Source organism: Sebastes fasciatus, chromosome 7 (genome assembly GCF_043250625.1).
Source record: "Sebastes fasciatus isolate fSebFas1 chromosome 7, fSebFas1.pri, whole genome shotgun sequence".
NCBI lineage: Eukaryota > Metazoa > Chordata > Actinopteri > Perciformes > Sebastidae > Sebastes > Sebastes fasciatus.
The window spans coordinates 24,035,928-24,051,489 of NC_133801.1; the positions used below are offsets into that span (position 1 = coordinate 24,035,928).

Consider the following 15,562-nt stretch of genomic DNA (forward strand, 5'->3'; position numbering starts at 1 on the left):
TGCAGAAAAATGCTGTTGATAATTCCTGAACTGAACTGTAGCCTATGCTCGTTCATACAGGGCAGGCGCAGCGGACTGACTGAAATACACTTGTGGGGGCACACGGGGCTCAAGTGTAGTCACATGCAGCGATAAACACAATCATTAGTTACTTTTACAAGGTCTGAATCTGTAGTTGGAGGCTGCCTGAACGCTGTGGGGAGAAGGACTCGCTTTCCAGTCTGTTTTTGTTTTGCTCCGCTAATTGACTCGACTTCAGTTTTTTTTTGTTTTTTTTAAGAATATTTTTTGTCCGTTTTGCCTTTATTAGATAGTGACAGTGATAGTTGTGAAAAGGGGGGAGAGAGAGGGTATGACATGCAGCAAAGGACCGTGGGTCAGATTCAAACTCCGGGCCACTGTGGTAAGGACTAAGCCTTGGTACATGGGGTACCCGCTCTACCAGGTGTGCTACTGGGGTGCCCCGACCCAATTTCAGTTTAACAGTGTCGGCATACAGTTTGACACAAATCGTTGTCCTTTGAGCTTGATTAATCCAGCGAACCGAGCTAAACCACCTAGCTTGCTACAGCGCCGCTACAGCTGATAGAGAACAACTTGTGCGTTGCCAAAACTTTCCGGGTAAAACTTGCGCTCCAGAATTTCTGTTCCGCATGTTGCAGGTAGTAGACATAAACAGCTGGTTGGGTCACAGGGCGAACCGAAATATGTTAGGGACCAAACCGAACGCCCTGTACCGAGCGTTTCACTACAATTACAAGTACCGTTACATCCCTGGTCAACAGACACAGGAGTCTGTGTCTTGTGTTTCATATTCTCTTGAAAATAATAATTTGTTCATATATTAAATACATTTTACTTGGAAAAATTGTACTTTTATATATTTTTGACATCGATAACTGGTATTAAGACAATAGTCAAATAATAGCAAGTACTAATACAAGTACTTGACATTACAAACCACTCATCCTCTTTAGCAGGATTATAATGTAAAACCACATTGCTTTACAAAGCCATCTTTTAAAAACATTTAGTGGCATCCAAGACCACTAAATCATTAGGATGTAGTGGTCTTTGGTGTGTACATGTATCCATGTGGCTGAAATGAATCAATCTAATCAATAATTGACCTTAGTTACATGACACCCCTTTTAATGCCCTGCATTTCCTGTTGCCCTCACCATATGTTCAAGGCAAAAAAAGGCTCAAATGTTAGTTGATCATTGGACGATATTCTTTCATTTGACTTTTATGACATTTTGGTTGTTTATAAAATGCACAAACCACAGGCTTCAGTCCATGCAGGCGCATGAACAACCTACAATATTCAGTCTGTGGGCACTGGTGACCTTAACTGATACTGTTTTTCTAACATACTGCTCTTCACTGTGCTCTCAGTTGTAGGCGTTGCCAGGCACATAGACTGGTTTGGACCAGGTGGGGACAGGATAGAGCCGAACAAACCAGACATAACAGTAGCCCGTAACGATGAGTCATCTTCCACCCTCACACTGTATAAAGCTGGGACTGGAAACGCAGGGACATACAAGTGTGTCGCTACCAACGGAGACCAGCAAGGGGAGGCAACCGTCAAAGTGAAAATCTTCCGTAAGTATATTCCTCAACCCACGCCCTCTCCAAATTATTGAGTGGTACAAACACAGAAGAAGAGAAAAAAAATCCTGTTTATTGAACTCATAGTATTTTATTGACTGCTCAAGGGCAACACATTACTCTTTTCCTTTTCAAGTGAGGATGGATTTTTCATCAGTTCAATAAACGGTCGGAAGACCATTAGAGGGCTGCTTAATGATCCTGTCTGTTGTGCAGTTCTTGTGAGTAATGGCTTTTATTTTCCATGAATGCCAAGCATCAGCAAATGTCCATCAGAGATGAAATCCTTCCCCAAACACAACTTTTCCTGTTATTTCATTTCCTATTTTGGGTTATTATTAGAAGTGGTCACCCATGTAGAAACTGCATATTGAAATCAATATACAGTCGCAAAATAACATTGCAGTTTCATTTTCCTGTTTCCAATTTGCATTTATCTTGCATGGCTCAGTAAATGTTAAAGGAATACTTCACACCCAAAATAACCATTTGTATATAAATTACTCACTCACTGTGTTACCTTAAATTCTTGAAGAGAACTTTGAAGATGCATGTGTTTGGGAAGTAGTGAGCATACGACTGGACAAATGAGACTGGGATTATAATTAAAAGCTTTGGAACTCCCTCCCACAACACATTAGAGTCTCCGATTCCCTCACCCTATTCCAGTCGCGCCTCAAGACCCATCTTTTCTCCTCTGCCTACTCCTAGCCAGGGTAACACAGGGTGAGTAATTGATAAACAAATGGTAATTTGGGGGGTTAAATATTCCTTTAACACTCTGAGACCCACAATAGACCAATTTTTAAGACAGGGGGTCTTTGGGGGAGATAGCAGGTCAACAGTATTTGTCACATCGAATTGGTGTACCTGAAGGAACCTGAATATTAATATGAGATGCAGCGCAGCACTGTGTGTGAAGTTGTTCATATATCTGAAATAAATATGAATGAATGAATATATTAATTACAATAAATGGAACCCATTTTCATTCACATATTATATTCACATAAGGTGAGAGGTCAAGGAACCCCTAATAATGGCCATGCATGGTACCATTAGATTGGTTTTCTAGTTTCATACAATACCAGTACCTTCACTCTAGCTCTAAAACTGAGCCAGCTACAGCCTCTAAAAGACAGTAAAGGTTGAGGTCACAGATTTCTCGCCTGGTGCAGACTGCCATGAAGATTATGGGGGTCAAAAAAACACCCTATCCTCCAGATGCTTTATGAGCAGTCTGTCAGCAGACAGGCACAGAAAATTATGTCAGACCCAACTCACATCTTACATCAGGAGCACCAGCTTTTACCTTCTGGCAGGAGATATAGAGTCCCACGGTGCAGATTGAACCGTTACAAACATTCATTCTTGCCGATGTCTATTAAACTCCTCAACAACTCGTAACATAAAGCTATCATAAGGACAGTGCAATATGTTTAGACAGTGCAATATGTTAAATTGGGACAGTGCAATATGTTGCATCTGTGTAATATTGGACTATTGTCTGTGCAACATGGGCAAGACGGTAGACGGTGCAGTGCACTACCTGGGTGCAATACCTGCCATGGTGTGTGTGATAGTATGTGTCATTATGTAGGTGGACTGTGTATGTGTTGAAACGTCTGTTTCTGTGAAACTGTTCCCCTGTCTGATGTGGAATTGTTTATTATTGTTGTTGATGCTGTTTTAATTTAGTTTTTGTAACTGCAGTTGGACGAAGTCCAGGAAAAATTTCCCCATAAAAGTATATCTTATCTTATCTTATCTTAAAGTTGGTTGGGATCGCCTGCGATCCCGCGGATCTTAGAGGGCTAGTTCTGGTAACTTGAAAATAGGGGAGCCTGTTGTGAGTGATGATAAGCTTGCAAAGCACTGCCTAAGTTTGAGGGAAAGGAAGTCCTCCTCACTGTAGTTATAGTGAAGTTGGTTGGTTGTATTTTGGTTCAGAACTGGATTTTTGGTAGAATATGGTAAAATTGCTAAGCACTCCTCAAGTTTGACCATTTCTTTGACAAGAAAATTGCAAGGATTTAAAAAAAAAAAATTGAAAAAAGGCACTAGTATATTGAAGATATCCTGCTGAGCGAGTGTGGAGCAGTTCTTCAAATTGTGCTTAACAAATTCCTATAAATATAATAGTGGATAAGAATGTAATCCTTCCCAGCAGTCAAACTAAGTGAAGAAGATGGTTCGATGAGTCATACTTTAATATTTAATCAATGAGTAAAAAGTATTTATGCATGTTATTTTCCAGAGAAAATCACCTTCACAAACGCACCCTCACCCCAAGAGTTCAACGAAGGAGACAATGCCAACCTTGTTTGTGACGTCATCAGTTCGCCTTCACCCACTGTCATCTGGAAATATAAAGGATCAAATATCCAGATGGAAAAAGATGGTAAGAGCTCTCTGAACAGCATGGGGGATCCTGTTTCTATCTCATTTGATTTCCGTCATCTGTTTTAACTCGACTCAGTATTAATATTCCTGAGTTGTTCGAGTTTTGTTCAACTCTAACTCTCTGACAAACATTAACTGATGAATGTGAATGGTTTTTTATGTTGTTTGACATTTAGTTTGCATGGTCTAGTTTGCATAAAATCACACTGAAGTCAAAATAATCAAAAATCTGTCATCACTAAATGTTCAGTGCTCCTTGACGTGTCGCTTTCAGAAGTGAAAATTTCAGTCTTGAGTTTGTATATCAGTAGGTAGTCACAGTTGGAGGTAAATCTTGTTCATGTTCTGGCTATATTGCATTATTAATATGGGTAAGGTCAGAGTAACATCATTTTACTATTGCAATTTTTCAAGTGTTAAGATTTGAGGATATAAACTCTTATGACGACCAACATATTTTGAAAAAGTGATTCATTTATTATAACTAATGGACACAGACTACTACAATCTACAAGACTGCATAGTGAAAATAAAACCACAGGCACAAGGAGCTATAATGGCTATGCAGATTTACCAGCATTAGAGACTTGAAATTGTTCATGCCCTGCTTTTATTGCCATTCTCCTCCGGGGTTTACCCTGTGCTTTGAAAAGGAAAAATTAATTTGGTTTTGAATTTGAAAAATACAACGAATTCTCTGTTATTCACCTCTGACACTGAGCAATATCATAATGCGTTTGGTATTGTCTGTATCGCTCACTGGAAAATAATAACACAGGCTCATGTGTGGGTTGTGATAGTATTTTGAATTACTACATGATTAGATTTGTTCGGATCACATTTCATCTCCAAGTGAAGGAGATCTCGTGGGCCATATTTCTCCTTTTTTTCTGGAGCTGATGGAAGGAGTGTTGGGCAAGCTCACAGAAATGAATTTGACGAAGTGAAAATGACATATTATCTGTGTCCAAAATAGAGTATTTTTTATGTAATAGTATCCCAGACAGATAAAAATATTGCATATTCCTTAGACTAATGGAGCTTGATGAAAAGGCATAAATTCAACATTGAATTTATAATAATGCAGAGAGATATTGGTGACTAAATCAGACATCAGTGTTAAATTGTTGTCAGCCAGATATATCAAAGTGAATCCTTGCCATGGTTAACTAATTCAGGCGACAGTTTTCTTTATATATGGAGTTTCATTACATCACTATGTAACCCATTTGCTAGCACAGCAGCAGCTGTTTATCATCTATGTGCCTAATTTAAACTTTCCAAATATATAACACACCTGACATTTATCTTCTGCTTCCTTTCAGTGCGCTTTAAGGTACTGAGCAACAATCACCTTCAGATCCGTGGCATAAAGAAGACAGATGAGGGCTCGTATACCTGCGAGGGTCGCCTCATGGCCCGCGGCGAAATAGATCTACGGGTCATCAAGGTCGTTGTGAACGGTTAGCAGACCCTCGCACTATTTCCTGTTCCTCTTTGTTCCTGTGTGCATGTTTTTTATGTGGCAGGTGTCCCACGACGCTTAAATAAGCTGTATATCCTTAGAGGCGACCAGGCTCGGCATCAATGTGGAAACAGTTGCCCAGAGCAACCGCGTATCAAAGATGTTCCATGCTAATGAAGTCTGTTTCCTGAAACTTCTGAGCCAAGCAAATGAGTGCGCCTAAAATAAATGCTCTGAATTTGTCACAGCTTCTGTCTCTGCTTCCCCACCGCCACCTATTTATCTATGTGACTATCTGCATGCGTATGTATCTATCTACCAATTTATTTTTCTTTATATCTTTTTCATTATCTATCTCCGTGTGTCTCAGTGCTCCCGACCATCAGGGTATGGCAGTCAGAGGTGAATGCCACAGCGGACGTCGGGCAGCCTGCCATGTTGACTTGTGCTGTTGATGGCTATCCTGAACCCATGGTGACATGGACAAGGTACAACTCTGCTCGCAACTGGAGAAACAAATGCTTTGGAGCAGCGCATGTCAGATGCCAGCACATCGCCCTAATAATTTAAACAATGTATCTGTTAAAACTGCAGTCGGAAACTTTGAGCAAATATGGTAAAAGTTATTTCATAAAACGGTCACTATATCCTGACAGTAGTGCATGAGACAAGTTATCTGTGCACATAGGAGGACACAGAGGAACATGATGTTTTCTGATTATTTGTCTCGTGCACCGTTTTATAAAAAATCACTTTTTTTAAATCATATTTGCTCAGAGTTACCGACTGCAGCTTTAATTTGTGTAATTAACTTGTACAGTAGTAGTGCAGTAGTTAGGCCGGACATATACATCAAAATTATAGTCTATTAAAAAAAACAATTCAGATGCTTGACTTAATCTAATAATAAAGTGATTGCTGTCTCATGTAAGGAACTTAGTCCTTTCACCTTTTATTCATTCATTATTTTTAGGGCTATCATTTGATTTTAATATTTAATCATAATTAATCACACATTTTTATCTGTTCAAAATGTACCTTAATGTGAGATTTGTCAAGTATTTAATACTCTTATCAACATGGGAGTGGGCAAATATGCTGCTTTATACAAATGTGGGTATATATTTATTATTGGAAATCAATTAACAACACAAAACAATGACAAATATTGTGCAGAAACCCTCACAGGTACTGCATTTAGCGTAAAAGAATATGCTCAAATCATAACATGGTAAACTGCAGCCCAACAGGCAACAACAGCTGTCAGTGTGCTGACTTGACTATGACTTGACCCAAACTGCATGTGGTTATCATAAAGTGGGCATGTCTGTAAAGGGGAGACTAGTGGGTACCCATAGAACCCATTTTCATTCACATATCTTGAGGTCAGAGGTGAAGGGACCCCTTTGAAAGTAGGCATGCCAGTTTTTCCTCACCAAAACTTAGCATCAGTTTGGAGCGTTATTTAGCCTCCTTCGCGACAAGCTAGTATGACATGGTTGGTACCAATGGATTCGTTAGGCTTAGGCTCTAGTTTCATTTGACACCAGTATCTTCACTCTGGCTTTAAAACTGAGTCCGCTACAACCTAAAAATCACAAGTTGCAATAAAGTGTTAAAGAAATTAGTGGCGTTAAAGCAAATTTGTGTTAACGCGTTATTATTGTGTTAACTTTGACAACCCTAATTAATTTTCATCATTTGTGACAACTCGGATACACACACAATTTAACGACAATTGGATATTATTTATTTTCAATCGTGGACGCAAGTTAAAGCCTGTTAAAGGTTTAGTGTATTGCATCACCCTTCAAATTATTCTTTTGACGAAGTGATTCATCATTTACCATCTTATATGGTATTGCTAATTAGCAGGGAATTCTAAGTACAGCTGAGGCTGATGGGAATGTCATTAGTTTTGCAATATATGGTCATTAACCAGTGTATGAAAACTTATAGTAAAGGATCACCAAAATCAATGCCATTCATCCTCTGTGGACCGTGAATATCTATACAAACGTTCACGGCAATCCATCCAAGAGTTCAGGAATTTCAGCTGTAAAGAGCACAAATGGTTAATGATACATAACATCAGTATCAGTTAAAACTGGCAGCCACGAACTAAAGATAAAGGGCTAATTAGAAATAATAAGCTGTGTGGGTTGTACGTGTACCAGCCATATATGAGTTAATATCATCATCTAAATGAGGAAATGTCTCTCCTACATGTTTAAATTTTCCCACTGGCAGTATTTACAGTAGTTTAGTGCCTCATTTCACAGAATCACTTTCCTCCTGCATAAGAATCATTAGAGACTATTATACTTCTGTGATTTGACGTCGGTTGTCGGCAGGACTGCATAAAAGGTGTAATTTGACACACCATCAGTAACTCGTTGCCTTAATGGCAAACTTTACATCATTTATATTGTTACGTAACATTGTTAACATTATTATATATTATACATTAGTATATAAATATTACATAATGAGGTAAATAAAATGTTTTTACAGAACCATAATACATAGGCTACACTTGCAGTAGTCAAATTTAAACACTTAGTGAAATATCCATACAGTAACACACCCACACTCCAGGATATGAGGATGTTGCACTAACTGGTTTATTCATTGCATTGGGATACTTAATCACAGGGTATCAAAGGGGCATGTAAACAGTGAAACCTGAAGACTGGAGTGTCATCAATAGCCCCATTATTCTGTGTATCTGAATACAGCCATTGATAGCTTCCTGCTTTGTTAAACTGTTCCTGTTCATCTTGTTTCCAAGACAGCAGTTAGCTGTCTGGGCAACTTTGATTGGGGGGCACAAAGTGCAAACAGCCCAGGAGCTGCTGCTTTGTTTTATAGTTCTCGCCCTTGAAGATATTTTTTTATACATGCGGCTAGACAGCACCTGCAACTTGTTGAAAGCATAGACTGTACAAAAGGTTGAAAGATGTATTGGAACTCAAACAAGTGATTGCAGACAGTGAAAATGATCTCCTTTACATGACTGGTAGTTGATTCTCCACTTGGACAAAATGAAAGCCCATTTTTAGTTTGAATTTACTCTTAACATCAAATGTCAAAAGGCTTGCAGAGGAAAAACATTATCGTCGCATTTTCGGCGTAAGGGTCATGATTAGGAAATGAGTTGTCTTTTCAAAGAACACCTTGTAAAATGGTGCGGTTTAGAAATTATGTTTGAAATGTAATGTTCAAACGTTTGTGTTTTCCACAGGAACGAAGTGGTTCTCGAGGCAGGAGAGAAGTACAGCTTTAATGAGGACGGCTCAGAAATTACATTGCTGGAAGTTACCAAGCTGGACGAAGGAGACTACACCTGCATTGCCAAGAACAAGGCCGGGGAAAGTGATCAAGAGCTCAGTCTGAAAGTGTTTGGTAAGGCAAAACGTTTTCTATACATACATACATGATATAAAGTGACAATATAAAATGGTCCAAGTGTGTGGGAATGAGGTCTAAGAGTATGTAGGCGGGGGGAGAACAATAGTATGGTTATGTGTCTGTTTTCTAAAGGATACAAGATGAGGTGTTGTTGCAGTGTGGGTTGTGGTTGTTTCATGTAAGGATGAAGCTTAAGGATCCAGAGAACCGGCCAAGTGGGATGAGCTCAGCTCAACTCTTTGAAATCTTTTTCTTTTTTTTTCTTCTCTTTTGCACACTAGGTTGTTGTTGTTGTCTTTAATGATGTCACGCAACAACCATAATTTCAATCACAACTACGTTATCTGTCCATGTAGTCACCTCAATTAAATTTACAATGAGTTTATTTTTTTCAAACAACAGGTGTCCAGGTTCTTTCAAGCTCACAATTATCATAAAATTACTGAAGACATTGTTTACCTCTTTAGCAATATTTCCCCCCATTATGTGAAAGATTTTCTCACACTCCCAAAGCTCTGGTCTCCTCACATCAATGTGGGAATGGATGCAATCATGCGTTTCCTTGTACCTCTGAATATAAAAGCTGTATAAATGTGTTTTTCCCCCCTGATCCTGGCTGGAGTTTTTGAATATTTAGTACCTGGTTATACCGAGTCTGATCAGATATTTATATTTTCCTACATATTGCAGATGCACTGTGCACACTTGGGGCCCTATTTAAACGATCTATAGCTCATGGTCTAATGTGCATTAAGGCTGTGTCCAACTCCACTTTTGCTAGTTATACTGCGTAATCTGGGCGCAAAGTAAGGCGCAAGGGGCAAAAGGGTTGTATTTAATCCCTTAATTAATCATAGGTGTGTTTTTGGGCGTGAATTAAATCAATCATAGTGTTATCTAGGGCTGCACGATTATGGCCAAAATGACAATCACAATTATTTTGATCAATATTGATATTAATTATTCATCATAATTATTCATTGATTTTAGGGACACAATATTTTCATTGCACTTTCACATTAAATACCTTTTTTAAGCCTAAATTAAATCAACAGAGCACCGCTTTCACTTCCATTTTGTGCAACATTCCTGCTAATTAACAAATCTTTGCATCAAAATAAGACTTAAAATAAGCATATTCTTCTTCACCTGAATTCTGTGCATTTTATATGTACATAATATACAGTCTACTCTGGACTGCAGCTGCAACATTCAGTACAAAACATGTCGATTGCCGGCTGGTGGCTGGCTGTTAAGTTAGGAAGTGCTTGATTTGATATGCAGCAGAGTTTTCTATGAGCAGAGGGCACTTTTTAAACGTCGATATCGCAATCGACCATGTTCATATAATTGTGATTGCGATTAATATTCGATTAATTGTGCAGCCCTAGTGTCATCTCCCAAACCCTTTAAAAGTTGGGTGGTCCTTGTCCGGTGGACCTTCTGCCCTTTCCGTCTCCAAATCCTCTCTCCCATCAACAACTCCTTTTGACTTAATGAGCAAATGCACCATTAACCTATGTGATTGCGGAGGAAAGTGCTTGTGTGCGTCCCTGTGTATGTGTGTAACAAGTAGAGTGTATGCATGTTGTGAACCCACCTACGTAGGCGCATCTTACTATCATAATAATGTGCCCTTTAAATAGCAGGAACATACTGCTATTGACCAACAAAAACCTGGTATAAAGTCAATTGCGCAATCGCTCTCTGCTTCCTCAAGATAGTACTGTGGCAACTATACACCTGACCACACCTTATTTTAAGACAAAGACGCACAGATGGGTGCAAGTAAATTTGTTACATACACAACGTGACGGGCACTGGGTGTGAAAATGACAACTGCATCTGTCTGAAAATAGCAATGACATTTGCGCTGTGTGCTGCTTTGCACCGGGTGTAAAATAGAGCCCTTGGCTTTAAAGCCCCTGAAAATGTGGCTTGAAATCTCAAGAATTTCTCTATTATATTCAATAATTGTATCTAAATAAGCAACACTTAAAGGTTATGTTTGGAAAAAAACATTCTTCAGCCCCATTCGGACTGGATTTATTTCTCTTGGGGAGATGTGGTGATTTTAACGTTAGTGGTCACTGATTTCAATCCCGTTCGCAGTGTGTTTGTGGGTAATTTGCGCCCCAGCCTAATATTTACAGCAGCAATTACCTACTATTTCTCCTCCTGTAATTTGAATCCTGTCCGGAGCACCGTCCTTGTATTTTAAACACATAGTGTTTTTCTTTCTGCATGAAGAGCAGCTTGTCCCTCTACTTAATTTCCTTTTTTTAAATCAGCGCGAAATTTGACTTTTGTGGTTTTGTTAATCTGATAGATGGAAGCATGCCACCACCGACATATAGACCTTTTCATTGTAATTTTGTTGCCAGGCCAACAGCTTTGGTCCAAGTTTACCTCCTCAGTCAGCCACTGCATTAACAACCCCATTGGAACAGGAAATACAAAGAGCCATTAGGAGCCAAGACCCGGTAAAAGCTGCAAGTACTGGTATTTTGAGCCCTGTATTTTGTCTGTGCTGTACTACTACCATTCAAAGTATGTAGAATTAGCTGTTAGCAGTTGTTGTTTCCAATGTACCCATGGATGTCCAGACACCTATCACTGGATTACTTTGATACTGAATGATTATTCTCAGTTCTGACGTGTCTGTTTTTCTATGATTACTAATCAGATTTATGGATGTTTATTAGCAATAGATATCACAGATAATGATGTCCTCGGGAAGTCACACTGAATGATATCAACACGTGTTTCATGTCTGTGTGTTAAAATTTGACTAAGTTATGAGACTGAGAAGGAGTACGATTTTTTTAACTCAAATTCACCTCATGCAGTATCTTTGTCTCACGTCTCTCCCTCCGCGACTCTCCTTCAACTGTCCCGTTCCCCCCCCCCAGGGGAGGCTTTTGGCTTTGTCCTGCTGAATGTCCATGTCTATTACAGACCATATCCTGTAATGTCCTGATGGTTAAAATGCCGTCTGGAACGATAAATGACTGAGGAGCACCGTGAATGTTTAATTCCCCACCTCCCCCTGTAATGTTAATCCTCTCCGAATGGGGCTTTAAATGTTATTTATCAAGAGTTTTACCGCTCAAAACCCGGCTCCATCAGGATTGTGTGGGTGTGTTTTGATCAATTTGACTGACAGTGCTGGCAAACAGCCTCACAACTGTCATTTGATTTAGATTCAAATTAGTGCACGGAAGTACGTGTACCTCACCCACTTCAAACCAGTGGGAAAAGCGAAAAAAAACAAAAAACGACATCTCTCATGTGGAATAAGTAGGGCTGCCTGACAACTTCTGGTTGATTGGTTGGTCGATATGCTCAGTCGCTGGTGTTCCTTTCATAAGGAGAAAAGCACCTCTTAATCCATTATTAAACTCTGACCCACCGCCGCGCGTCACTACTTGATAGGCTTTGAGTGTGAACATATCAGAATCTGCATATTTCAGTATGTTTAGTCTAATAAATATCTGCATGAAATATAACTGCAGGCGCATCCCCTTCCGACAGTCATATAAATATGGGAATCCGCGCGCTGGTTGGCTTTGAGTCTGTTGGTATCATTTAAGTATGAAATATTAAGTTTAAAAAATAATTTCATTTGCTGCAAATAGCTTTTTATGTTTATTTATAATCCGTTTAGGCTACCACGTAGAGTGCACTCAAAGCACTGTGGCCGATTATCTAGAGATAATGTGCAGAATAGGTAGAATTTCAATCAACCAAGATTTTCTTGGGGTTGACTACAGCCGTAGAAATAACCAAAATTGTTCCATCTTTGTGTTCATGTACGACCTCAAAGTAAGAATCTGATTGAGAAAGAAAGTACATTTTAAATAAGGCTACACTGAAATTAGTAAAGCAAACTGTTTGAGCTTTGAACTCAGAAAATATGCTATGCATCAATATCTTTGGAGAAAAGTGTGTTCGAGTGGCAGCGTGGTGCTTTAGACAGGATTTCTTTCTCCAGCATGGACAAGATACTGAAGTTTAAATTCAGTTTTAAGACAGCAGCAGAAGCTTTTTAGAGGCGTCAGACACCTGCAAAATACTTGAAGCAGCTCTGCTCACTTCACTTGCTGACACATCCAACTATAAAGTGAGGAATCTGTCTGTCTGTCTGTCTGTCTGTATGTCCTTCGCATATCTCGAGAGCTCATCCGGTCCACATCATACTTGGCAGGTGTATTGCTGGAGACCCAAGGGAGAACTTTTTTAAAATTTGCTGCAATATGGACACGTGATATGTTCAATATTAATAAACTTTGAATAAACAATGCAAACGGCGCTCTGTGCAGTAGCGGGGGCGGGGCTTCCGGGCTCTGCAGACTGTGACGAGCATGTCGTCCGCAGTGGGCACTTTTGCTGCTAGATCCTGGATAAAGCCTGCTAATGCTACATGAATGCTGGATAACGTTACAACCGAACTTCGAGTCCCTGGAGTCAACGAGCACGAGCTACAGGAAGAGCGACGCTATGCCATTGCAATTCAACTTGTGTACGTTTTTGCCGTACTAACTTATAATTTTACCGCCATCAAAATACCTCCTCATTAAATCAATGGTCTACTTTACAACCGGTTATGTCAAAGCGAGCGACTAATACGCCTATTTGGAAATGAATACCTCTGCAATAAGATTGCATTTCCCCGCTGTAAGACTTGATACTAATGTATAAGACTAATAACGTTACCACCAGCAAAATATCTCTGCCAATTAAATCCATGCTATACTTTATAACCGCGGTGGTTATGTCAAAGCAAGCGACTAATATGCCTTTTTTGGAATTTACCTCCGCTAAGGTTTATATTATAGCTTATTTTGTATATTGTATATTGTATATTCTTAAAATTTCAATTTTTCAATTTTTTTAATTCTATTTTATTCTAACGTTTTTATCTATTTTGTTATTATACTGTTTGACTTGCACCAACATAACCAAAGCAAATTCCTAGTGTAAATCTCTTACACCTGGCAATAAACACAATTCTGATTCTGATTCTGATTCTAAGTGTATTTCACCGATGTTTCTGACTGTGACTAGCAGCGACCTGGATGTGTGTGAACCAGAGTGTATTTCATCAATGTTTCTGACCGCGAGTAGCCGCAACTTGGGTGTGTGGTGCAATTATGTCTCTAATAAACTAATATTGCTCAGGACTTAAGGAAACGCAGTGTCGAGTGTAAAGTTGTTTGGATAAGCGTTTCTTGAGAAAGCTGCAAGCAGCAATACCACAGGTCAAGCATCAGCCCAATCTGAACAGGCATGTTTTTAACGGGCACTGCACTAGTATAAAAGTAAAAAAATGCTGCCCACTCTTCATTTATTTGTTCCATTCCATGGTCTTCTCAGTTCACAATTGTTCCAGTGTTTTAACAATAAACACAGTATCAGAAAATGGGTCAACAAAGCTGATGCCATCAATTAAACAGAAAATGAAAATCAGCTCTAATACCAATGTAGCCAATTGCTTTGTGACAGCCCTAGCTGTGAATGCAAATCGTTGCTTGTTCAAATATGTTTTAATTTAGAAATAACACAATGACAACACATCTGTCCCTTTGTTTATTTCGTAATTATCGGTTGAGATAAAAGCATTTCAATACAAAGGTTCAATTGTTTTCTTATGCTAAATTATACAGTATTTACTATATTGAATAGGCTCACATTCAAAATGTACACATGTGTTGCTTAATCCATGCATTCATCCTTCATGGAGCGGTGGGTAAAAATATGAAAGCGCAGAGCAATGCTCAACCTCCACGCTTCAGAAGTAGCACTTCAATTTGCTGCGCTCTGCTCGTGTCACAACTGCGGCACCCTGCTGTGCTTTCAGGTTAGCTCAGGTGTACCGTAACGTAAATGACGACCGGCTTCCTTTGAGATAGACTAAATAAATTATTACATGAATTAAGTTTGGATCCAAACATGGTTATCACAACTTTGACGCTGCTATGTCTGGAAAAGCTTAAATGCAGTTATTGCTGCCATAAAAATCCCCCGTCACCTGCCAAGCTACAGAGCCTCTTCCTGCCTTTGAACTCATCACACATCCACAGAGTTGTTCTTTTACTTATTGTACTTGTGCTGCCAAACCACCTGGCTTGTCTTGTTATGCTAGCGCCATTGTGACGACTTTGTTTTTGTGTTTGCAGTCAAACCTAAGATCACATACATCGTAAATCAGAGCATTTCAGAGATGGAGGAGCAGGTAACTCTGACTTGCGAGGCATCAGGAGATCCAACTCCCACCATAAGCTGGAGCTCCGGCGGGCACGTCTTCACTGAAGGAGAGCAGGTAAAATAACAAAAGGCAGTATGGATGACAGTGGAAGCTCAGTATCTAAATCTTATTAGGTACTCAGTTCTGGTCCTTGAGGGCCGACGTCCTGCAAGCAATTTTCCTCCTGGAGTTAATGAACCGCACCGGGTGTAAAGTAGACTGATATATCTGAGTCCCAGTTGCATACTATACATAAATTTAACCTAAGTTTTTAAGTAACTAGTACACACTGGGGAAATTAGATACTTAAACCACTTTGTGGATGTTAAAAAAAGAGATAAAATGACATGATCGTGGTGTATTGTCTCTGGTGACAGCATAGAAAGTAAATGATATAGAAATAAACATTTATTTTACTTGCA

General features: G+C 39.3%; 1 protein-coding gene across 10 annotated transcripts in view; it reads left to right on the forward strand.

The window, feature by feature from the left end:
• ncam1b (neural cell adhesion molecule 1b) overlaps positions 1–15,562 on the forward strand; it is a 92,515-nt gene that overhangs the window by 35,498 nt on the left and 41,455 nt on the right. For all 10 annotated transcript variants that reach the window (XM_074642366.1, XM_074642367.1, XM_074642363.1 and 7 more), the window contains exons 3-8: positions 1,399–1,608; positions 3,872–4,015; positions 5,343–5,480; positions 5,853–5,970; positions 8,727–8,887; positions 15,073–15,215. In XM_074642366.1, coding sequence (XP_074498467.1) covers positions 1,399–1,608; positions 3,872–4,015; positions 5,343–5,480; positions 5,853–5,970; positions 8,727–8,887; positions 15,073–15,215 — 914 coding nt within the window. The remainder of the gene's footprint in view (positions 1–1,398; positions 1,609–3,871; positions 4,016–5,342; positions 5,481–5,852; positions 5,971–8,726; positions 8,888–15,072; positions 15,216–15,562) is intronic.